This window comes from Pelobates fuscus, chromosome 2, assembly GCF_036172605.1.
Source record: "Pelobates fuscus isolate aPelFus1 chromosome 2, aPelFus1.pri, whole genome shotgun sequence".
Classification (NCBI taxonomy): Eukaryota; Metazoa; Chordata; class Amphibia; order Anura; family Pelobatidae; genus Pelobates; species Pelobates fuscus.
In genome coordinates this window covers 86,775,413-86,799,777 of record NC_086318.1, presented here as the reverse complement: position 1 = coordinate 86,799,777, position 24,365 = coordinate 86,775,413, and the positions used below count along the sequence as shown (strand labels likewise).

General features: G+C 42.2%; 1 protein-coding gene across 1 annotated transcript; it reads right to left on the bottom strand.

Annotated features, from left to right (window-relative positions):
* Positions 1–4,578: 4,578 nt before the first annotated feature.
* ATG4B (autophagy related 4B cysteine peptidase) lies at positions 4,579–24,265 on the bottom strand. Its single transcript, XM_063442425.1, has 13 exons — positions 23,983–24,265; positions 23,059–23,160; positions 17,975–18,046; positions 17,364–17,462; positions 15,240–15,338; positions 14,800–14,872; positions 14,609–14,688; positions 14,189–14,349; positions 10,138–10,216; positions 9,120–9,265; positions 8,988–9,044; positions 7,115–7,208; positions 4,579–5,316 (listed from the first exon to the last, which is right to left on the bottom strand). Exons 1-13 carry the CDS (start codon positions 23,993–23,995, stop codon positions 5,243–5,245), a joined length of 1,149 nt encoding a protein of 382 aa, XP_063298495.1. The 5' UTR covers positions 23,996–24,265; the 3' UTR covers positions 4,579–5,242.
* Positions 24,266–24,365: the final 100 nt, after the last annotated feature.

The following is a 24,365-nucleotide window of genomic DNA, read 5'->3' as shown; positions in this document are numbered from 1 at the left end:
GGATCAGGCTCTCTGCATGGGCAGCGAGCACCACAATATTGCATTGAAAATATGCTTTCTTGTGGGATTTAGCTCATGCAAAGTGTGAGGATGTCTAGTGTCAAGGGAGCAAAAGTCCATTAACCCAGAAATGCCTCTAGTGGTGGTGTAGTAGGCCACCAGTAAAAGGTGGAGATTACCCTGCAAGGTAATTATTGCAGTTTTTTTAATAACTACAATAATTACATTGCAAGGTTAAGGGGACTGGGATACTGCACCCACACCACTTAAATGAGATGTAGTGTTCTGGGTGCCCATAGTGTCCCTTTAAATTTTGAAATTTACTTTGAACTTCTGGTAATTCTCACTTTAGCAAATTACTGTTTTTAGGTTGGTTATTTTGGTCTAAAATTATTTTTCGAGAAAATCACTTTACTAAAAAACTAATTAGAGCAAATTAAAATACAAATATAACCTAAACTATCTGATCTGGAAAAATGCACACACTCCATAGTCACAGGTTGGTTGTTTAAGCCTAAATTGTGCAGTCAGCTTTCTACAATTCAGAGTTTAATGACTACCCTGAATATGTCCCCCTCCAGTTGATGTTTGCCAGAATTTCCGCTACATTTTGTTCTATACTGGGCTTCCCACAACAAATATGAGATACTAGAGCAGTGATAGCGAACCTTTTTGAGCCCGAGTGCCCAAACCGCAATACATGACACCTTTTTTTCCCTCAAAGTGCCAACACTGCAATTAAATCTGAATACTGAGGTTTAAGTTTAGAAAAAAACAACTCAACATTTGTCCGAACTAATTATCTTTTGTTTTAAAATAACACAACAGAGTTCAATGATAGAAGTTTTAAATAATGATTATAAATAAAATACGATTATATTTATTAGTATCTCCAACAAACGCAATGCCGAATACACACACACACTGCATTGAGGTTTGCATTGTATTTGTTTGTGTGTGTGGTGGGGGACAAGGGTGTTAAAGATACATTTAAAAAAAAAAAAAAAAAGATACAGAAAATCTTTATCCCTCCTCCCTTCTTCTTACCTTTGGCAAAGGAGGGGGGGAACACAGCCAGCCGTGGTGGTAAGTATGTGTCTGGCTGCAGCTCTCCTGTCCTTCCGTGCAAAGCTGTGTGGAGCGTTGTCATGGGAATGAGCAACGCTCCACACATCCTGCTCACAGGAGAGCTGCTTCCCAGATCCCTCCCCCGTCCTCCAGATACAAAAGCAGAGAAGGCGCCAGCCGTTTTGGGCAGGCAGGCGCTTACTCCGCATTGCTGTTCCCCCCTCACCCCGGCGACCTATGGCCGTGTGCCTACAGAGGGCTGTGTGCTACAGGTTCGCCATCACTGTACTAGAGTTCGATTTCTCTTGCCCCCTTCTCTTTAAATGGATATTCTAGTCATCAAAACAAAAGTAGCTTAATGAAGGCGTTTTAGTGTATAGAATTTAGATCGTACCCCTGCAGTCTCATTGCTGAATTCTCTGCTATTTGATGTTACATCACTTTTGTCATTGAATAGAATGCCCTATAGGCATTATTCCCCAGCGCTGGGCAAAGTGCTCGGCTCACTGCCATCATAGGAGACACACAGAGGTCCAATCAAAAGCTTCTCTTAGGGGAGCTGTTGGAGGATTTATCCGTCTCAGAGTGCATGCACCAGTAAGGGGAATAGAAAAAGGAGGATAGGATTAAAAAAAAAAAAAAAAAAGGAGGGGGAGAGTGAGTGAGTGAGTGTGTAAGATATACAACTAACACATACAAGCACAGATATACACACCAAAGTGAACTTCAGATTTAAAAAAAAGTAGCCAAACTGGAGTCAGAATTGAGAATTGTGACTAGGAGAAGGTTTTTTTTTTTTTTTTTTAAACACATACAGCAATAAAGCAATGTTAACTTCTGTGGCACTTGTTTTTATTATGTGCAAGAGGCAACATATTGTAAATATTAAATGTGGAAGGCAAGATCACATTTTTAATAAGTTTTACCCCACCCATTGTACATTTAAATAAACTTGCTGAATCCCAACAGGCTGCGCTAAAGTCACCAATGACACACAATACTCTGTTACCAACATTTTAAAAGTGTGATTATCACTGTATATTAGCATTTTAAGATTTTGCATATTGCATGAAATGGTTTAAAATGTGTTGGTCAGGGGGGGCGGAGCCGGCACCTAATCGAGCAGGACGCATCTCGGAGCTGCTCCGTAATTCAGCCCGAGATAAGGTCTCCAAACACCAAGAACACCCTTATAACAGACCAATACTGGAAGCTGCCTGATCCCTGACGGTATGGGCAAAAAAAATAAGAAGCTTCGTCCAGACCCGGGCTCGGGTTCCCAGGATATCGGCGCTTATATGCGCACTGCAGCGCGGCCGGCACATACCAAGATGGCGCCCACAGAGCCATATACGCACCTATCCTCAGAGGAGGACAGCAGCACCGCTGCCTTCTCCCCTCCACTGAGGCGACGAGGAGAACCACTAGTGACAACAGCACTTGGGGACCTGGCCCCGGCCACAAGGGCAGATATTAAAGCCCTGGCAGCAGAGATTCAAGTTATGTTCAAGACAGACCTGGCGCCAATACAGGAGGCGGTAGCCACCCTCACTGCCCGCATGCACACAGTGGAGGAAGGCATGGCAGGCCACAAGCTCGCACAGACACGGCCATAGGTGCGCTGCAGAGACAGTGTGCAGAACACCAGGCCCAACTAGCCAACTTAGAAGACAAAGCCAGGGCACGCAACCTAAGGATAAAATGAGTGCCAGATACTATATCAGACACAGAACTCCCCCACTACTGCAGGAGACTCCTTGCTACCCTCCTCACGCCCAAACAATCCAAGCAGCTGGTGGTGGACTCCTGCTTCAGACTCAGTAATAAAGCGGGCAACGCAACCCAGGAGGTGCCATGGGATGTACTACTCAAACTGGTGAGAGACAATGACCGGTGCATTATTATGGGGGCAATTAGAGGTACTCCCACGGTGCCCTTTGAGGGAGCTCAGCTGGCATTCTACCGTGACTTTTCCAGACATACCCTGTCCTGGCGGCGCTCTCTCAAGCACATAACCCAGATTCTTCAAGAAAACTCCATCGCTTACAAATGGGGCCCTCGCAGACTACTGTCCAATAGGGCAGGGAAAACGCACGTCTTCTCGCACCCTGCTGAAGCACCGACCTTCCTGCAAGCCCTTGGCCTGTCGGCAGCAAAACCAGACAGCAGACCACCCAGCCTGGAACGTGGTAGACATCACCCCATTTGTGCCCAGAGGGGGAGCACCCGTGACAGCGGCATTACAACCCTGACTGTGGGACTGAACTTACTTACGCACTAACCTGTGCATGATACACCTTACAAAACCCTATAACTGTTGCCTTTCTTAAAAATTCTTAAAATGTTGATACCGTTCATATATACTGCATCTGTTCTTATGTTGCTGGCTCCGTAGGCCCTAGATATAGCTTTGACTTGAAGCACCCATGTTCCTCCTCCCCACCATCTCAGCACAAAGTTCGCAGGCGACACTTCTGCGCCAAACCAGCAGTTCTCTGATTACCTAGAGCGAGACTCCGACCTCTTGGTCCAGCGCCATAAAGCGAAATCCATACCTGGCCTCGAGAGGTCCCTAGCTCACTTATACCTTAAATACGTGCCTTATAACCGCTTCTGTATTAGTGCACAACACATATTGGCCACATGGCACATATAGCCCAACTCCAGCACCCCCCTAGTTGCACGCCCAAGGACCACCGACAGGGAAGCTAGGGTGACTCTGCCTTCACTAATAAAAACCGAGTAGGCTTAGCTAGGTGGCACATGTACTCTTGTATTGAACAAATATTTTACCTGCTGCTCACAAATATCTGTTATACTGTTTGCCAATACTCGCAAAAATAAAGAATTTAAATAAAATATGTTGGTCAGGAACAGTAACCAAAATGCGACTTATTGAGTAGCAGAAAAGGGATGCTGTGCAGTGCTTAGCTCTCCTGCATTTAGATATTTCATCAGAGAGGAGATAATATGGTGACAGTTTTAAACCATATTTTTTTGCCAAAGCTTATTATAGAATTGTTTTCTTCCTGGCTATTATTTGGTATTGTGTTGCTTTCAGTAACAACTCCCCCAACAAGCAGCATTTAGAGAGCATGAAATTACATCGCATACAGCCTTCAACTATGTTTGTGATGGTTGACCTTTAGCACTGCAGATGGCTGTGCATCATGGGAAACAGTCCTCAAATGATTTAGTGTAAAAGGTTAATTAGCCATCATCCCTCATCCAGGAAGTGGTAGATAGCAATAAATATTCTGTTTGTCTTTGAAGTAGCTTAAGGGCATATTTTGCCATTATTAAACATGGCATTTCATTTGAAGCCAAGTTTGGTTTGGAAATTACTGATCTTTCAGTATAGATTTTCACATTGGAAAATTTTTGCAAATGTAATGCAGCTAAAGGACTGTGCGTAAAAAAAATAAATAAAAAAAACCCCAAAAACCTGAAAAGTATTAATATAATAAAACTCCTCACACACTTTATAAATAGATCACAAATAAGCAATATTTAGGAAATTGACCATTTTAGGAGGGATAATGTTAAACATAAATAATGCTTGGTTTGAGAATCATTTCTACATAACACAAACTCTCATATCCCTGGAAATGGTTACTGTCTAGCAGGCCTGTATTGCAGCCCCAAAGTTATCAGTGTCAGCCCACTGTCTCTGTGACACAAATACTAGTTATTCTCAACACTCCTTTCTAGAAAGATTATTTAGAAGATCCAACCGTGTCACTCTGCCAGGCGGGGGGGAAATAGGTTTTAAAGGTTTTTCACCACATCTTTCTGAAAGACTGCACTAGGTTGGTGCCATATGCACCTCTCCATGTAACTCACGAGTCAGTTTCTCAGCATCGGTCCATGCAGGTTTTCTCTCCACCTTAGCATTATTTATTTAGTGGCCTTCTTTCTCTGTGCATGGAATGTAACAAAACCTAAGCGTGAAAAAAAAAAAAAAGATAAAACTCCAGCTGGGTCCAGTTGCAGTATCCCCTGCAGGAAAACATAGGTGAGACCTTAGGGTGTGAATCCTTCAGCTGCCCCAAGAACTGCCTTGGGGAGGGTACAATATCCAGCAAATGTTCAAGAGCGTTTACACCACAAGCCTTTATTGTGGAGTATTAAGTATTTTGCTTTTTCTGTGGTCAGTTACTTTAGTTCAGCGAGTTCAAAATGATAAAATTTCAAATTCCTCATCTTCAGAGTCAAAAAATCTGTCAAGTCGGTCAGCATCTGATGAATCTAATGGCAAGAAACGAGGGATAAACAATTGTATTATGAATTAAGTGTGCCACCAGGTTATTTATTAACTAAAATACCTCATCTCTTTATTCATCCTTGTTATTTTATCTAAGGAGATCTCCTCAAAGCATTTCTCATTTTGATTGCAAGCAACAAGGCTGTCCTCTCCTACCAATCCTTTCCTTCTTAAAATGCATACAGAGGCTCATATTACACAAGAATATACAATCTGTAGATCACTCTACATTATCAAGCTTTAAGTTAAAGGGTCATTAAGCACCATTACCAAACAATTGTATTTGTAAAGATCACGACTCTCTGGCTGCAGTCCAGTTTATCTGCCAAAACATTTGGCAAAACTTAGATTCCAAATAGCCGGGTATTTTATGCTGTAGAGGTTTCAAATCTCAATTCTCTCTCCAAAATTGGACAACAATAAAAAGATGTGAATGACGGGGCAGCTAGTCCAGAATTTGCAGCCTATCACTGCAATCCAAATCTGACAGGATTTATACACATACATGGTTATCTTCTAAAGTGGGAATTGCTGGGTATGCATAGTGAGTTTCGAATTTAAGGCCGCCGTAGCTATAGGGAAAACAGCTGACAGAATATTTCCAATTTTCCATTAAACACCACAATAAGCTGTAATGGTTATGGTTCCAACAGTAATCATTTGAACCAGTTAAATAAGAAGCTATTGCTGTGGATATGGCACTAGCAACTCTTAGATTCAACATTACTTTCTAACTTTATTTAAGCATAATATCTAATTGGAGCAAGCATCATAGATTGTCTATATGTTTATGTTCTGATTCTGGATCCTCAACCATTCTGACTCCATAATGTGCAACAACCAGCCTCTCAAGGTTATAACTGTATTTCCCTTATCCTGAAGAAGGCCCAGAGTGGGGCTGAAATGTTGATTGTTTTTTTAATGTATATCTAATAAAGTATTTTGGATTTTAAAAGAAGACTGTGGAGTGCAGCCATCAATTTTTGAATATGTATGATATCCAGCCAGCTGGCTCATGCACCCGGTATTACTAAGGACAGCGTGAGTGCAAGGAACCTTTTTGTATTATATATAAAATTTGTTCTCATTAACCTGAGATAGATAGAGATATATATATATATATATATATATATATATATATATTATATATATATATATATATATATATATATATATACACACGCTTGAAAATAATGAAATTTTCTTAGATCAGCTTTGTGTGACTTTCTATATAACTAAAAAAAAAATTAGATAGATAGAGATATATATCTATCTATCTATCTATCTATCTATCTATCTAAATAGGTTATGGTGGGGAAAAATTGTGATTGAAAACCCCTTCCACCTGAAGTCTGTGGATAGTGAATACAATGTTAAACAAAAATCTGCACACCAGTCAAGCAAGACTTGCTTTTCCCACAGAAATCCAAAAACTGCAGCGATGTTACAACCGCAAAGGATTCTGGGTGGGCATATGCAAATTAGTTTAACAAATAATCACATTTTTGCCTCGTTCCATTTTAAACATGATTTCCTTTTAATCTGTTATATATATATATATATATATATATATATCACACATTTTTTTAAATTTTTTTTGTTATATAGAAAGTCACACCAAGCTGATCTAAGAAAATTTTAATTATTTTCAAGCACATTGTACCTCTTCGTTATCTGGGTCACTGCTGGCATATGGTCACCTATTCACTCTTTAGTGCTAACCTAGAAGTTACTGTAAAGAAGGTATACACAGAATGTAGTAAGACAAATAACAAGCGTTACCTGGCGTTAGGTTTAGTACATCTGGATTGGATAAATGTAAAGGTAACTGCTCCACCACCTCAAACATCGGTAATGCCCCTTCAGTCAACGAAAGCTAAAGAGATAAGAGTATCAAGAGTTAAGTAATGTAGGGGGGGGAATGAAGCTGAGCCTTGTATTCAGTATGATGGTAGGTTTATTTTACTAGAGCTTTTATTGTACATCATTTAAAGCAGTTATCTGCATCCTGTATGTTTCTTCCATAACAGGTAAAATAAATCAACCCTTTCTTAATGGGCACAACATGTACTTAAACCAGGGCTCAACAATCCCCATGCAGCTCTCTGTGCACCGGGACGAAGTGAAGAACTGCAATGACTTCCAGTGCAGAGGCAGCGCAGGGCAATGGCAAGCTAACCTGGCAGGACACGAGGTAAAGACGGTGCTGCTCCCCGCCTCCATGCCGCATAGCCAACCCTGCTCACCGCCCCCATGCCGCAGACCCAACCCTACTCCTCACCCCCATGCCGCATAGGCGGCCGGCCTTTACCCTGCGTGACCTCAGCACCGCGAGGATGTTATTACATTTACCTTCACTTCATCCTGGCGCACACAGAGTTGCACGGGGCTGGAGAGATATGAAGCGGAAGGAGGGAGTGTGGAACAACTAACCAGATGTTACCTGCTGCTGCCCAGTCCCACTGGACCCCAGGGGAGCCACTCTCCTGAGCCAAAAAGGTAGGAGGGTGGCTAAAAATTTATTTTTCATTTTTAAATTTGTGTATGTATTTGTCTGTGTGTATGTATGTATGAATGTTCGTGTGCATATTTAAGTGTATAAATAGTTTGTGTGTGTCTGTCTCCTTGTCTGTCTCAGTTTCGGTCTCTGTCTGTCTCTCTTCGTGTCGGTCTGTGCAACTTCTGTCACTATTTCAGTGCAACACAGCGTCATTTCTTAGCTTGGTGTTCTCAAAGCTTTGTGAACAAGAAGGAATAGAAAATAGATACAGAGAATGCATACTTAATCATTTAAGTATTTAATGTATATTTCTCCCAATTCTTTTTGTATGTCATACAATTAGTAACAATGATAGTGCTTAGTAAGGTAACATTTAAAAATAAGGGACACAGTGTGTCAACCATTAACTTCATTGTTGCTGTTCTTTTAGAATTTTTGCATACATAACTGAAGTTTATATATATATAAAAAAGACTAATTCTAAGGCATATTTCTAAAAGTAAAGCAACATTCAACTGGTTTCCATGGTGATTGCTCCAAACTTTGGCCTATAATTATTCTTTATATAAAAACCCAGGGGGTTGAGCTATACAAAACAAACAAATACAAACTGAACACATACAATCTATAGTGTTGTATCCAATGTATCACCCTCTGGGGAAAATTCCTGAACTGGTTACTAACTCTAAAATATACTTTGAGAACTGAGTTAGGAGGAATATAATAAACATTCACACTGGCTGTAATGGTTTAATACAGATCTTATCAAGCATGAGTGTAAAACATGTCAGGCAATTAATTACTTTTGCCCTAAATGCTCTAAGTACAATTTAACATTGATAAAACCAGTGTTAGGCAAAGCTAGAAGGGAAAAAAAAAAAAAGGCAGAATAGTTAAACATTTAAGCAAATCGTTGTCAGTGGGATGCTCACTAGTTATTGAACGTATCCATTACTTTCCTAATCAAAGCCTTCCCACAGACTGCATTAGAAAGGCCTCTTAGGAGTTGAATGTCGACAAGCTGGGAAGTTTCCCTTCTCATAGTTACTGATCTCACAGGATCCAAGGTTACGAATGATACCAGCAAGTTTTTCCCACTAAAGACTTGTCAAGTTGACTCTTTATCTTTGACAGACCCTTGGCGTATATACCCACCTTTTTAATATTCTTACACCAGTCTTCAAAATCTTCTTCAGTCTTGCAGAAAAAGCCCTAAAATAAATAAGATGGTAGTTAATACAAATTGAAGAATGGCTATCTTTCGGCAGGGTTATAAATGACACTGACCACAGCAATTGAGGGATCAATCTCAGACACATGCATTCGGCAAGGCGGGTGCTGGCAATGGAAGCTTTCATCTGCTACAAAACTGGAATCACTAGGATCTACTGCAGGCTGGGTAGTATGGGGGTCCAAATAGATCAATTCCTCCCCTGTAGGAAAAATGGAATGATGTAATAACTCAGCAATGTGGAAAACGATGAAGCATGTATTGTAGGAAAATAATACTAGTCATGGGTTCCACAGACATTTATAAACCAATCTTTTCATTAAGATTTACCCAAAACCAGAATGGCACTTATTCCATATTGCCAAGGTAAATCACTAATTGAACGTAAAATGTTAGATTACATCATTTTGATGATCGTGCACATCATACATCTCACTACCTGAAACGAAGTCTGGGGACAGAGGGGGAAAACAAATAATGGCTGTGGAGACAAGCACACATAAAGATGCATACAGGGAGGGAAACCCCCCAGAAAATTAACGCATTAAACATGCAGAATAAAGTACTGACAGAAACAGACTATTTGCAGCTGTGCATTAGAAATCTACTCATTTATTTTTTGTGATATTTGAAAGTAAAAAAACAACAACAAAAAAACCATAAGATTAGATACATATTTGATATGTGCTGTAGATCGTCACTTTTTTCCAATTCTCTAGAATAGAATATTCATTATAGAAGGCAAGATGAGGGGAGCACTGCAAAATGTGTTTTTTCATGAAAGGGACCAGTTCCCTTTAGAGTTGCCTAGATATTTAAACTTCTACCTGAATGGTAAATAGTAATATATATTTTATCAATTTCATCTAATTTGCCAAAACACTATACTCTACTTTTACACTATAAAATCCTTACATCTTTCATGACAAACATGCCATTGGGTTTCTCAGACTCTTACAACAATCCCTTTAATTACCCATCTTTTAACATTTAAATGAAATCACAAATGTTTTGCATGCTGCACAGAGAAACACAGACATAGTGTGGAGCTAGTTCATCTAAACAAATACCTACCTACATATCCTATGAAATAATGAGCACTATTGGGCCGTCCACCAATAACTCCTAACGATTGGGGTACCATGAAGCAGTGCTGTGAAAGAGAGACAAGAAAATAAATACAATATATATATATATATATATATATATATATATACACACACACACACACACATATACACACACACACGTGTATAGGTGTTACAAGTGCTTCTGTAATTTCCTGCATGACCATTTAATGATGAAAGCGAAAAATATGGAAGTAAGTCAGCTATTGGTAAATAACATTTAACCCCATTTAACTGAAAGGCAAATAGAACTTTGTTTGTTTGGTCTGACAAACTTGCCTACATCAAAGTAATATAAAAAATATTTCAGCTATAATCCTTCAAGCACAAGTAGGCCATCAGGGATTTTTAATAAATGGGGCACCGTGGTGAACCAACAAGGAAATTGCAAATTTAGCCAGAATTACATTTACAATTCCCTTGTACATTCTCCACAATTCCTACTTTAGTAAATTAACCATTTTTGTTGTTGTTGTTTTTGTTGTCACTTTGTTTTTATTGAGGCATATGATAAAACAATACAGAAAATAAAGCAAAGAGTTAGTGCACATAGAACATATGGCATGCATTACATGGAGAGAGCAATATCGATGCTGGAACTCCCGCATATATCAGCCTATTTTTATATATGTTGCAACAATGTATTACTGTGCAGGTTAAACAGGTATATACAGTTTAGTTAATGTTAAGAAGAGTAGTCAAGCCTTAAATAGCATATATGGTAAACTGTATTCAACTCACAAGATTAATAACAAGGTATATATGCAAGAGTTTTGCGTTATATGGCATTTTGCTAGTTCTGCACAATAGGTTAGAGGTATCAGGCAAGGTAACAAATTAGTATAAAGTAAATTGTGCCAGAATTGCAGGCTATTCTGGTGTGCATCGCTCTTAGGTACAAAGAAGGGCTGTCATAGCAGTCCTGGGTGTGCAAGTCTAATGTTCGCCAGAGCTGAAGTTAGGTTTGACTAGTTGGGCATGTATGCATAAACCTAGGAAAAACTAGGAACTGAGCAAGACTGTGCCGTTCAGGAGTAACTGAAAGAATCTAAAACATACAAAATATTTAAGCCACCGAGTCCCCACGTACCCATGCGCTACTGAGACTTCAGCGTATAGTAAACCCGACAAACATGATGTGCTATGTGTGCTGGTCATGGCGTGTTATGCGGTGGATGTAAATGGTAAATTGTGGAGTGAAAACGTATGTAGCCTGACCTCCGCATAAGGTAGTCTACATGACAAGCTAAACAACATGGCTGAGTACATAATATTTAGGCTGGGACTAGTTAGCCACTGGTATCAGTATCTGCGTTTGCTAAACTACTGCAAGTCGTATGGTTATGGCAGTTGCTGGTGGGTCACAGCCAGTAGGTCAGTTCAGTTTGAGAGCTTCATAGCCCTTACATTGGCTTCCTGTATGCTATAGGAGTCAATTCAAGGTACTAACTCACACCTATAAAGCACTGAACAACTCTAGCCCCTCTTATATCTCCTCACAGATCCATAGGTATGTCCCTTCTCGGTCTCTCCGTTCTGCCCGTGACCACCTCCTGTCCGTTGTCCGCACTCGTACGGCCAACTCGCGCTTGCAGGACTTCTCGCGGGCGGCTCCCTTCCTATGGAATAGCCTGCCTACCGCCATCAGACTCTCCCCTAGTCTTGCATCTTTTAAGAAGTGCCTTAAAACCCATCTCTTTAGGAAAGACTAACCCTTACCTCACATACCTGTCTCTTGCCCTCTCCTAAAGGGCAGCCCACCTTATTTGATTGTAAATTCCTGTCCTAATGTGTTTTACACCCCACCTCCTATAGAATGTAAGCTTGTTAGAGCAGGGTCCTCTTCAACCTATTGTTCCTGTAAGTTTATTTGTAATTGTCCTATTTATATTTAAATCCCCCTCTCATAATATTGTAAAGCGCTACGGAATCTGTTGGCGCTATATAAATGGCAATAATAAATAAATAAATAATAGCCCACCGGTCCTCAGTTAGTTAAATCAAGATAGGTGGCTTCTGTGGGTGTCATGGAGTCATGAGTACTGAGCCCCAGCCCCTGCAATGGTGAGCAAGTTCACGTTTAGCCCACTCCTGTAATCGGGAGGCGAAGGCGGTCCGCGTGCTGGTCATGGCACACAGGAGGGCGACAAGCAAGCAAGTTCCCCCAGCCTCTGGCCTTTGTAAAAGCCAACGTTTTTAGTCCACAGGCTCGGTACCTTTGTGTGGCCAAGTCCATGCCCCCCAAGGGGCAGGTGGAAGGTCTAGATGATGTCTGCCGCCAGCAGCGTGCAATCTTCCCCCTGTGTGGTTGAAGTCTTGAGGTCATGCCTCTGGTGGCTTTCGGCCTAGGCAGGCGGTGGGTTGCGTAGTGAGTCGCTTGGGTAGGTGCTCTGCCCATGGGAAGCCTTCCCACCACCGTCCCCTGTGAGCCTTTCTCCGTCCCCTGTGCAGATCGGTTGGTACTGAAACGCGCTTGAAGCTTGTCCCAGAAGGCCTGGAATATCGCCTCCCGCCTGGAGTCTAAGGAGTCGAAGTGGGTCTCATTTGTCTGGCTGAGGGTTGGCGAGGTCTGTGAAGGGGCCTCCACCATCTTGTGTGGTTTGGGTGCTGCCTCGTGTCTGCTGTGCACAATGTGTGGTAGGGTGGGAGCAGGGCCTCCAGTGGGGACCAGGATAACCCCCACCGGTCCAAGGGGGGGTGGGTAAGGAGACCATCAGTGTTGTTTGTTGGGTCCGGCACTAGGAAAGCGGCCGCCTCCCCACAGCTCCATCTCCAGTAGGCCGCACATGGTTTCCCGGTTCCCTGGCTCCGACGGGCTTCTCAAACGATTCGGTGGTGCACTCCCAGTGTGGGTAGTGCACCCCTGTAAGGCTGTGGGGTTTATAGCCGCTGATTTTACCCCAAATTCCGCCCGCTCGGCAGGAGCTCGTGCCACTCACATCTGTTCAGCTCCAAGGTCAGGCTCCGTCCCCCAATGAACCGTGTTAATCTACTTGGTTTACTTACAAATCAGGAAAACCATAACAACTCACTGCTAGTTATTCTAGCAGGAATATTTGTAAGGAGCCTTTGCAAATAAAACCTGACCTCTCAGACTCCAATAGCACTATTTTTTTTTTTTTTTTTTTAAATGGGTGAAGAATGTTTAGAAATGAGGAAAAAGGTCCATCTCAGTATGACTTTCTTGAAAAACAATTGTTATATGTATAGTTAATACAGCTGTATAGCCAATACAGCAATTGCATTCAGGTCTTTAAACACATCTCTGTTCAAAAGATCACTTTAAACAGGGATGATTATTTTACATTACATAATATATAAAGAAAAATCATAAAATACCAGTTTTAATTTGCAAATAGTTATACCAGAGCAGCTTGCAAATGTCCGAAATAGCAGTTATAGTAAAAAAGTGATCCTTATATCTGGGCCCTGTGCTGTGCAATTAGCACCCTATAGATTCTGTCCCAGAATAATTATATTTTTTTTGTACACAGAGAAAGCAAGGGTCCAGTAACCCACTGAAACCAAGTATGGCTATTCTTCTCTTGACAAAGATAGATTACATCTGTTACTACGTGTATCGGGTGTATTAATTAAAAGGCTAACAAATGTAAAAAATTACAGAATAAAACTGAACTGTCATATTTGACATCATATTGCATACACAATTAGTTTCAATCAAATCATTAAATTTACTGTAATGTATTTAAAAAGTGCATTTTCTCAGTCTACAAACACCACGGGTAGAACAAAATCACGACAGTTTAATGAGGATATAATGAACTTACAATACAACAGTCCAACTTTACAAACACAATTTACCTGGCTTTATGTACATTAAATAAGAGCAGTGATCCATTTATCCACCTGTAGCTGTATACATATTTGCACTGACCCAAGTCACTTTGGTTGTTAAAATAAATAAGCAATATATAAAAAGCATTTGAATTAGTCCCATAAATGGTTTTAAATTTATGGAGGAAGAAAGAAAGAAATACCTTTAATGTTGCAATATATGCTTCATTGATCTCACTTAGTCCCAAGCGTAGTGGTATAAGTAGTACAAGAGGTTTCCACAAAACATCTGTTGTCTCTGAATGACCATTACACAGCAGGCCAGCCCCACAACTATCCGCACATCTGGCTTTGCACAACCTCCCTGCAGACAGCAAGCGTTTAGTAAAAGTTCACACTTTTTAATAGTCCCAAGGAGAGCTATGATAACTTCTAACACAATAAGCATGCAGAGGGTATAAGAAGTAGATATTGTACAAACAATATATAGTCAACAGAATGTTTGAATAGAATCTGAATTAAGCAACAATCAATTTACATTATAAAAAAAAATAAAAAAAATATAAATCTGAATTCTGCAAAATATAAGTATCGACTGATCCCAACAACCAACAAGTACTTACTTATCTCTTCAATTACCACTGTGTTATCCATTGCTATGTGGACGGCCAAGAAACTCCACTGGTCAAAAGCAGCTAGCTTCCTAAAGTAGCAACACAAAATTATGACTGAAATTAAGCACAATTAACTAAAAGGTGACAGTAAAGGTAGAAGGTAGGGATTTTATTGGAGATGACAGTCGTATTGCATGTACCTGAGTACTTGTGCCACTGTGTTTGGCCCGTACCACTGTCCAATGTATTTGCCTTCTCCAACTCCCATCTGGGCTGTAATAACAAATATAAACCATTTTATTAAGATGTGCTAATCCATGGATGACCAAAAAGGTAGTCCCCAGCAGGTAAGACACATGTGAATTTGGCTTGACAAAAGCCAACGAAGTGGCCAAAATGTTTATTTGACTGTTATTGGAAGCAATTAAAAGGATGCTGATTATAAGAAGGTGTTCTGGACCAGATTTGTATATTTGCTATATACTTCACTGCAGATCCAGGGGTCAGGTGCACTAGTTTAATATCTAAATTTGAGTGCCTGACACTATTTTTCTTATGTCACAAGAGTGTTCTGCTGTTTTGGGTTTTTAACACACAAACATTATTTTACGCAGGTGCAATTTTACACACAAACTCTCACCGATCTGATGAATTGAATAGTAGCTGTCTTTCTTGTCGAGAAAAGCAGTTAGGATGTTGAGGTATTCTCCATGGGGCTTTTGTTTATCCCACCTCCAATCTACAAACAAGAGGCACCATGATAAATTGTATATTTACAGACAATGAAGGGAGATAAATAAATACAGTCATACAGATTGTCAATTTAGCAGTGATAACACACATACACAGGGTCTACCATAAGACAAAGTAGTCCCTGCTATGTCATTTGGTAAATTTTGATTATATCTTTATAAGAATACTGATAAGTGACACTACAGTGTTAGGAATACAAAGCTTTATTGCCAACTCCATAGTGTCCCTCTGCCCCATGTCTCCGCCTACCCCCCTCTTCCCTCCACCATAAAAAGGGATAACTAACCCATTAAACAAACGATTATCTGATTCCAGTTCTGCTGTCCCTTGTGCTGGTTTAGGCTCCTCTTCCGCTGGCGTCAGCCAATGGGGGAAACCTAATGTGCATGCACAGAAAACGCTCTGCGCATCATTCCTTTCCTATAGGAAAGCATTTATTCAATGGGGGTTTTCCAACATGCTGAACCTCCTCATGCACAGCGTGAGGACATCCAGTGTCATTTCACAGAGCTTGACTCTGAAACTGCAGGAAGTTCTGGCAGTGGCTGTCTCTTTAGATGTTACATTAGAGGGTTAAGGGAACAGGGACACTGCACTCAGATAACTTCAATGAAATAAAGTAGTCTGGGTTTCTATAGTGTCCCTTTAAGGATATCTCTGTATTTTACTGCATTCAGCTTTCCTTCAACCCTGACCAGTCTCCTACTCAGAAAGAATCTGAATAAACGGTGTGTAGAATATTATATATACACACATACATACAAAATATATACATATACACACACGCTCAGGCACAAAAAAAAAAATTAAAAAAAATAAGGAATATATAATCACATATACACACACACACACACACACATACCCTCTCTCTAACAACAGAATGGCATGCTACATTTAATAGGAACCATTGGATATAGTGTGAAATGTGAGTCATAGACCCATGGGTCTATGGTGGGGCCTATATCGAGTCACCTTTTAAATATAAAGTCTAAGCAATAGCATTTTCCAATACTGAAATGAGTAATAACACATTCCCATAAATGAGAAGGATAAGCCGGTAAGCAAAGCCTGTAGTTGTGGGAGGAGTTACGCGGCCTATAAATACAAAGACCTCTACTTCCTCTGGGCCGAGACCAGCTGGTTCAGCCCACCCACCACTCCCTTTATTAAGCCAGTCATCTTGGTGGGCCATCTTTTACAGGCCTACCCGAACATCGGTTCCGGCACACCACAACCGACTTATACCACTATTACTATAACTCTGCTTATTGTATCGGATAACAACTATAACTTAGTAAAGATTTAGTTCAGATCATACCAATAATCTGCAAACAGACTGGGGAAAATATGTTCACTCTAAAAGCACCAGTGCTTGCAAATTGCAGATTAGGTCACAGTTACTTATGCTTGATTGGTGGTTTTGTTTTCAATTAATCTTTAAAAAAAAAAAAAAAAACATTTTGCAGTAGAAGATCACCCGTAGGTTTCTACAAGTTGTAGTTCACCTTTCAGATTTCTATAGTATTAAAGCTGAAACCAATCTACAACTCCAAGAAACCCATTGGGTCAGCTCACAGCCTGACTACACAACCTGGGTTTCCTAACACATAAATGCGGTATATCAAATTTTTATTTATTTCATTTTTGATTTTAAATATATGATCTATATGATTAAATTTCAAAATAATGGCTTGAGTACATCCTGGAGTGTATATTTAATAAATCATAGGAAGGAAATAAACAGTAGTTCAACTGGCAACTCCCAAGATGAATCACAAATAAATACAGTACGGTCATGTGTTTCAATTAAGGACCTACACCTGTGAACAAACAAACATTCATATGCAACCAATATTTGCTTGTGAACGTTTATATTTAGTCATAACCAGTACCCTAGATTCCGGAGAGATCTAAATTAACGATATATTTAAATGCTCCTATCTCAATATATCCTGCAATGTTCAACATGGCTCTCTAATCCGGGAATGAATACTACACCGAACCGGTTTACCTCGTCCTATATGCCGACAAAGAAGAGCTTGCGCAAAAATCATCTGTCCACAGCGTAGCATGCAACCCCAACCTGTGTCCGAGGTTGGTCCTGTGCCTCCTAGTCAGAATAAAAAAAAAAAATTTAAAAATACAATATATAAATCAATCAGGAATATAGATTTAAAAAAAAAAAAAAAAAAAACAGAAAAAAAAAGTTTCCTTAACATATATGCAGATGAGACACTAGTGGTCTTTTCCTGAAACAAATGGAATAAAACAAAGTCTAACTTTATGATTATGCACCAACATTGACTGGCCCTCCATCTTCATAATTGCTTAATGACCAAAGACTACATAAACAGGGAATATAACTTGCAGAGTTAGCATTGTCGGTACTGTAGTCATTACACGAAAGGGTCATTCAATGACAGAACAGATTATTATGCTTGTCACTGACCCTAAAGAGGGTAACAAGATTGAACAAAAATTATACAAACACCCACAAATGTACTAGCTGAAAAAAGGCTACCTTACAGGAAAGGTTTAGATAGGCATAAACAGCTTAACTCTGTAAATGGCCATACACAACTCCAACATAATGAAAAAAATATTGTATTAGTTCCTACCCACCAATTGCTGAGAAATTTCTTCTGTAAGTGAACCAGAGCCTGGACGTGACATCCTTCAACAGCTCGTCCTTTTCTGCAATGAAAGACAAGCTGAAGTAGTACATTGGGGGCGGAAGAACAAGGATAGAAGGCATAGAGACAGACCAATGTGGAAATAAATTTTTTTTTTTTTTTGTAAATATGTTTTTATTGAAAGCATATCATCATTTTAGGTATTTTCCACAATGAACAATGTGAGACTCGCAGGTCTCTCGAATCACCTGAAATTGCATGGACGCGCAGGTCCAGCTGTCGGTTTACATATAAGCAGATAAACAATTGAAACCAGCCGTATGGCTTTGAACAAAAGTCTAATTCGGCATATTTATATCCCCATCGTAATTACTAAGAGAGAGTAAATGAATCGAGGGTTAAACATACAGTTTCTAGGTCTACGCAGTGCGCTCTGGATTGTAGGCCTAGTGCCGTTCCGTTTGTATATGGAACGAAGGCTTAAATACCTGGGAGGCAGGATCACGGATACTATTGTTTAATACTAGACTAAAGTATTTGTATTTGTATGAATGGATTTTCGGGGGAAGGGGCAGCATAATCATCCATTAGTCTGGATACCGAGTGGGGAGCCGAATGAGTGGATAAACAAACCCCCAATACAACGAAACAAGAACCGTTCAGAACTTCTACTGGCCTGTACCCTGTCTGAGTCACAGGCACTTGTTTTCGGCCACAGTACCTAAAAATGGTGCATTCTATATATGTTCTGATAGAGCAAACAAGTTGCAGAAAGTACGAGCAACTAGCATTTAGCATTCTAAGATATCATTTATAGCTAGTTCAAAAGTACACGGATACTGGCGCACTTCCACCCCCTACCCCCGTGAGGCCGTAGGCTGTTTTGGGTACCGCATAAAGCCGCACCCCATCAGGCGTCGTAGCCCCACTTACGCCCCCGTGGGGCTGGTCCCCGCCCAGCTCCCCGGGCCCCCGATCCCTCGCTCCGCCTGGACCGGACATGGGGTGGGGTGGGTGGGATAGGGTGTGGGAAGGAAGTACTGAGTTTTGAGCCGAGTGTGGATTATTCCGTTAGTCTCCTAGTGTCTCCTCCTGGGGATCGTCAGTTCCTCCCCCCATTTGTAAATGCACAGTCCGAAATGCCTCTGTACCCACCCGTGTCAACCAGGGTGCCGATGTGTCTAAGTATGTCTGCATTCGGTCTTGGGCTGAATACCAGCTTTCCTCTGTCACTCGTAACTCCTCCATTCTAGTAAACCACAGGGAGAGCGGTGGGGTTGTGTCTTTTTTCCAGTGTAAAGGAATTAGGTGCTTTGCGACATTAAGAATTCGGATGGTCAGGGAGCGTTTGTATCGTGGCGTGGGGGTTGTCGTGTGGTGTAGGAGATACGGGGCGGGCTGGAAGGGTGGGGCGTTGTCCGTGAACAGGGCCACTATGGCAGCTATTTTCTCCCAGAACGGTACTATGAGTGAGCATTCCCACCATATGTGGAGGAAGGATCCAACCCCTCTCCTGCACCTCCAACATAGGCCGTCCGTGTCTAAGTGCATTCTCTGTAAACGTTCTGGTGTCAGGTACCATTGTGTGAGGACCTTGTAGGCCGTTTCCTGTGTTTTGCTAGCTATTGCGCAGTGGTGTACTAGGTCACAGATCTTGTGCCACTGGGTCTCGGTGAGTATTTCTCCTATGGCGGTCTCCCATTTGGACATGAAAGGGGGTGGGGGTGTCCCTGTTGTCGTTGTAGCATAGAGTAAAGGAAGGATACGCTATGGGGCAAGGGCTCCGGGTCCTGGCACAACTGTTCGAATGGTGTAAGGTCCCTGTATACGTCGGGGTGTTGTGGTATGGCGGTGATGTAGTTCTTAATTTGGGTGTATCTGAATGTCGTCATGAAGGGGTGGGTGGGTGTGCCCGTTAGCGTCTGTAGGGGCAAGATTTTCCCATTGGCCGTCGTGTCTCGGAGTCTGGGTAAGTTTTGTGGGAGGACGCAGCGGAGGTTTCCTGGTCTTGCCCCCGGTTCAAAGTCCGGGTTGTATACCAAAGGTAGCAGTGGGGATGGGAAGGAGGAGAGGCGTAGTTTCCTCGCTTGTGAGTGCCATAAGGTTAGAGTGGCGGCGATGAAGGGTTGTTGGTGCACTGACCGCCTACCAATCGAGGGGTCCAACCACAGAAGGGCCGCGAGGGGCCTGCCTGCGTGATGTGTTTCGATGGCCTTCCAGGGTTTGCTGATTCCCTCCTTTGCCCATTCCAGGGCCCGTTGCATGTGGCATGCTTGGTAATACAGTTTGAGGTCAGGAACTGCCAGGCCACCTGCCGTTTTGGGGAGTGTGAGTTGTGTGTACTTGAGTCTGGGTTTAGTGCCTTTCCAGATAAATTTAATGAGGAGGGTTCGGAGTGCTGAGAAGAAGGTGGTAGGAAGTGAGATTGGTATTGTCTGAAATAGGTACAGTACCGTGGGAGAATGTTCATTTTGGCGATGGCAACCCTGCCAAGCCAGGAAAAGTGAGGTGTGGCCCATTCTGTCAGATTCTTCCGTATGGTTCCCAGCAGTGGGGTGAAGTTAGTATGGTAAAGTTTGGAGAGGTCGGCCGTGAGCCTCACGCCCAGGTATTTAATAGCGGTGTCTTGCCATTGGAAGGGGAAGTTTCGTCGGATTTGGTCTGCCCTCCCCCTGGGGGAGCCAATGTTGAGGATAGAGGATTTAGCATAATTAATCTTGAGGTTGGCGATTTGGCCGTATGTCTTAAACTCAGCCATGAGGTTTGGGAGGGAGATTTCTGGGTTAGTGATGAAGAAAAGCATATCATCCGCGTATGCTGCGATTTTGTGGTGGTCTGCCCCCACCGTCACCCCCGAGATATCTGGGTTGTCCCTTACTGCTTGTAGGAACGGCTCCAGGGCCAGGATGAATAAGAGTGGCGATAGGGGGCAGCCCTGCCTAGTTCCGTTCTTAACCGGGAATGCATCTGTATAGACCCCGTTTATGCACACCCTGGCCGTGGGGGAAGAGTAAAGAGATTCTATCCACTGGCGCATATGGGTCCCCAGGCCGACGTGTTTCAGTACCGAGAATAGGTAGTCCCACGCCACCCTGTCGAAGGCCTTCTCCGCATCCGTAGAGAGGAGGAGAAGGCTCTCCGGAGTGCGCTGCGCGTGGTGGATCAGAGAAAGGGCCCGGACCGTATTATCCCTGGCTTCCCTGTGGGGGACGAATCCTACTTGGTCGGGAGAGATTAAGTCTGGTATGTGTGGGGTCAACCTCCTAGCTAGTATTTTAGCGAACAGGCGTAGGTCGCAGTTAAGTAGCGATATCGGTCGGTAGCCCGTACACCGTTCGGAATCCCCCCCCTCCTTTGGCAATAGGACAATGTTGGCCGCCAGTGTTTGCTGGGGGATGGCATTTCCCTCTGTTATGGAGTTGAAGGCCGAGACATATTGGGGGGACAGTGTGTCCAGGAAGGTTTTATAGTATTTGAGGGGGAGGCCATCTGGGCCCGGGCTTTTTCCTATCTTTGAGGTTTTGATGGCCATGGCCAGTTCCCCCTCCGTCAGGGGCGCCTCCAGGGCCTCCGCTGCGTCTGGGGAGAGTTTTGTCTTAGTGTATTTAGTGAGGTATGCGTTCATGCGGGTCTTTCCCAGTTTCGGGTCTGCTCGAGGGGCGTGGGGAGGGATCGCGTAAAGGTCCGTGTAGAAACGGGTTACAGCTGTCGCGATTTGGTCTGGCATGTGGTGCAATTGGCCTGTGGCGTCGCGCATTCGTGCAATATATGTCATGGACCGTTTTTTATTCATCATTCTGGCTAGCAACCTGCCGCACTTGTCTCCTTCCATGTGGAAAAGAGATTTAGTGCGCTGGAGGGCCCTAGTGTACGATTGCCGCAGGACCCGTGCTAGTTCTTCACGGGCTGTTGTGAGTTCCTGGAGAAGCGTGTTGTCTAGTGTCCGTTTATGGGCTTGTGTTAGGGTCCCTATCTTGGCGGTTAGTTCTCGGATCGTATGTTCCCGTGCCTTTTTCAGGGCAGAGGAGTGTGAGATAAGGATCCCTCTAATCACACACTTGTGGGCCTCCCATGTCAAGAGGGGGGACGTGTCTTGTGGTAGGTTCTCGGCGAAGTAATTCGTCAGGGCTTGTTGTACGTCTTGGGCCACCTGCGGGTTGGATAGAAGATTTTCGTGGAGCCGCCATGTCGTGGTTTTGGGTTTGTGTAGTGGCGATGTGAGTTGAATCGTGAGTGGTGCGTGGTCGGACCACATTGTCCCCCCTATGGCGGAGTCCCGCAATCTGGGTAGATGGTAATATGGAAGGAAGAAGTAGTCGATGCGTGTGTAACAGTCATTCGGGGTCGAGTAGAAAGTGTAGTCCCTAGCCGTCGGGTGGGTCGCCCTCCAGCAATCTGTAAGTCTGTAATGGTGGAGAAGTGTACGAATTTTGAGCAGTGTGTGGGGGGGTGTCGATGAGTGGCCCCTGGATGCGTCCATCGTCGGGTGTAAGGCGATGTTGAAGTCCCCTCCCAGGACCAGACAGCCTGTCGCGAAGTCGTGGAGGGCCCGGAGTGTGACCCGAAGGAATTTGTCCTGTCGCGTGTTTGGGGCATAGATGTTGGCAAACGTATAGGTTTCGTCCAGGATTTTACCCCTAACAAATACGTATCTGCCCGAGTTAGAAATAAATTTAATGAAAGCTAACAGAACACACAATTAAGGCAGATGTATGTTAAGAGAGACCAACAAGTAGATAGATTAGAGAAAAGGATAATGCATTAAAGAAGACAACATGAAGGTAGAAACGAAAAGGAAATGTGGTGGTGATTAATGGAAAATGGTGAAAAGAGAACAATGATAGAATATATATTAATAATATTAGCATGGTTATTTAACTAAAGTGAGAATTTTGGGGAATTCAAAGTAAATCTCATATTTTAGACCAAATTAGCCGAACTGGAAGCACAGACAACTTAAGGCATTTTTTCCCAATTTGGCTATTTTGGCCTTACAGTAGAAAATCACTTTTCAATCCCATCAATTCTCACTTTAGTAACTACACCTGTTAAGAGTTCATTTGAGATCAGTACCTGTCAATGCACTGTATTTCCGACCCAGTACCCAAACAGGTTCTGCTGTTTCTGGAAAATCTGGGGTGTCAGCAAAACGCAGCGTGTCATAGGTGAGGGTTGCTGTGGTAAAGAAAAATTATATGCAGTTACCAAATTAGGACTAAAAGTGTGTCATCTTTTTACATATAAAATATAGATGTTAAACACACGGTCTTATTAACTGTCTGAATAATTATTTTTTTAAAAAAAACTACCCTTTTCAGAATACATTTTTATTTTCAACCTCATGTAAATATATATTATCATTGTTAGCTTTCCTACACATATCCACAAAAATATGAGCTGTGCAGTTCTACTATAAAACTTTTATAATTGTCTAGGCACACATTCCCCATGTCTAATTTAATTAATTAGAGCTGTATTTAAAGTTTTCAGGTTTACATCAACCATCATATAACATCAGATTACACAAAATGTACATAAATTTGTTTGTTTGCATTTAAATATTGCTAAATCACCATTAAACATTGATATTAGAAGAGACAAATTATTTTTTAGAAACAAAGACAATACGAGAGGGCACAGTTTTTAACTATTCCATATGTTTATTTTACATTAAAAAAAAAATCAAAGTGTCTAGGATTTAATGCTTAATAAGTTACACGATGGACCTTTGTGTAGGCCCATTAGAAATAATAATAATAGTAGCCCAGTGTGAGCCATAGTACATAACACCGGCTATGATAAGTTGTGACACACTAACTGGTTAGTTAGTAAAGCAGGAGCTTAGCTGGAAACCTTCACAGATCAGACATGCTGTTAATGTGACCAATTTGGCCTAAATGGTATAACTGACACTGAGTTAGATAGCCCTGTGTGTGAGACCTGACACAATGTTATTCCCAGTAACCTGGACAGCTGTCAGACATCACAAGGACCCACCTGCGTCCATCATTCCTTCTACTTCACCCACTTATAACGAACAGCAACAAAACCAATCCCAATCACTGCCTCTACGGAAGCCGGGGGCAGCCAACTGCGAGCAGCCCTGGGGGAATGCATGCAAATACGGAAGCGTTCCCAGCCAGCAGTAAGCCGCCATGTTGCTGTACGGAATAAGGGATGGTGTTTCTATGTCGTTATTTCTTCATTATCTATAAGGAGGTCACCCAATCCGCCGGATTTTACCCCCCGGTGATGATAATGTATTGCAGATAACAGTTTGTGGGAGAAACCATTTTTGTTGTTGTTGTTGTTTTCCGTACGGACGGGTCGCTTCCGGTTGAAAGGGTGACGCCATGTTTTTGTACGGACGTGGCTGCGTG

Bases quoted from the DNA above. Each gene is read 5' to 3' on its own strand.
- ATG4B (XM_063442425.1), bottom strand. The intron at 14,873-15,239 runs GTGAGAGTTTGT...TTGTTATTACAG, and splicing joins CTATTCAATTCATCAGATCG to CCCAGATGGGAGTTGGAGAA. The intron at 9,045-9,119 runs GTCAGTGTCATT...TATTTATTTTAG, and splicing joins TTGATCCCTCAATTGCTGTG to GGCTTTTTCTGCAAGACTGA.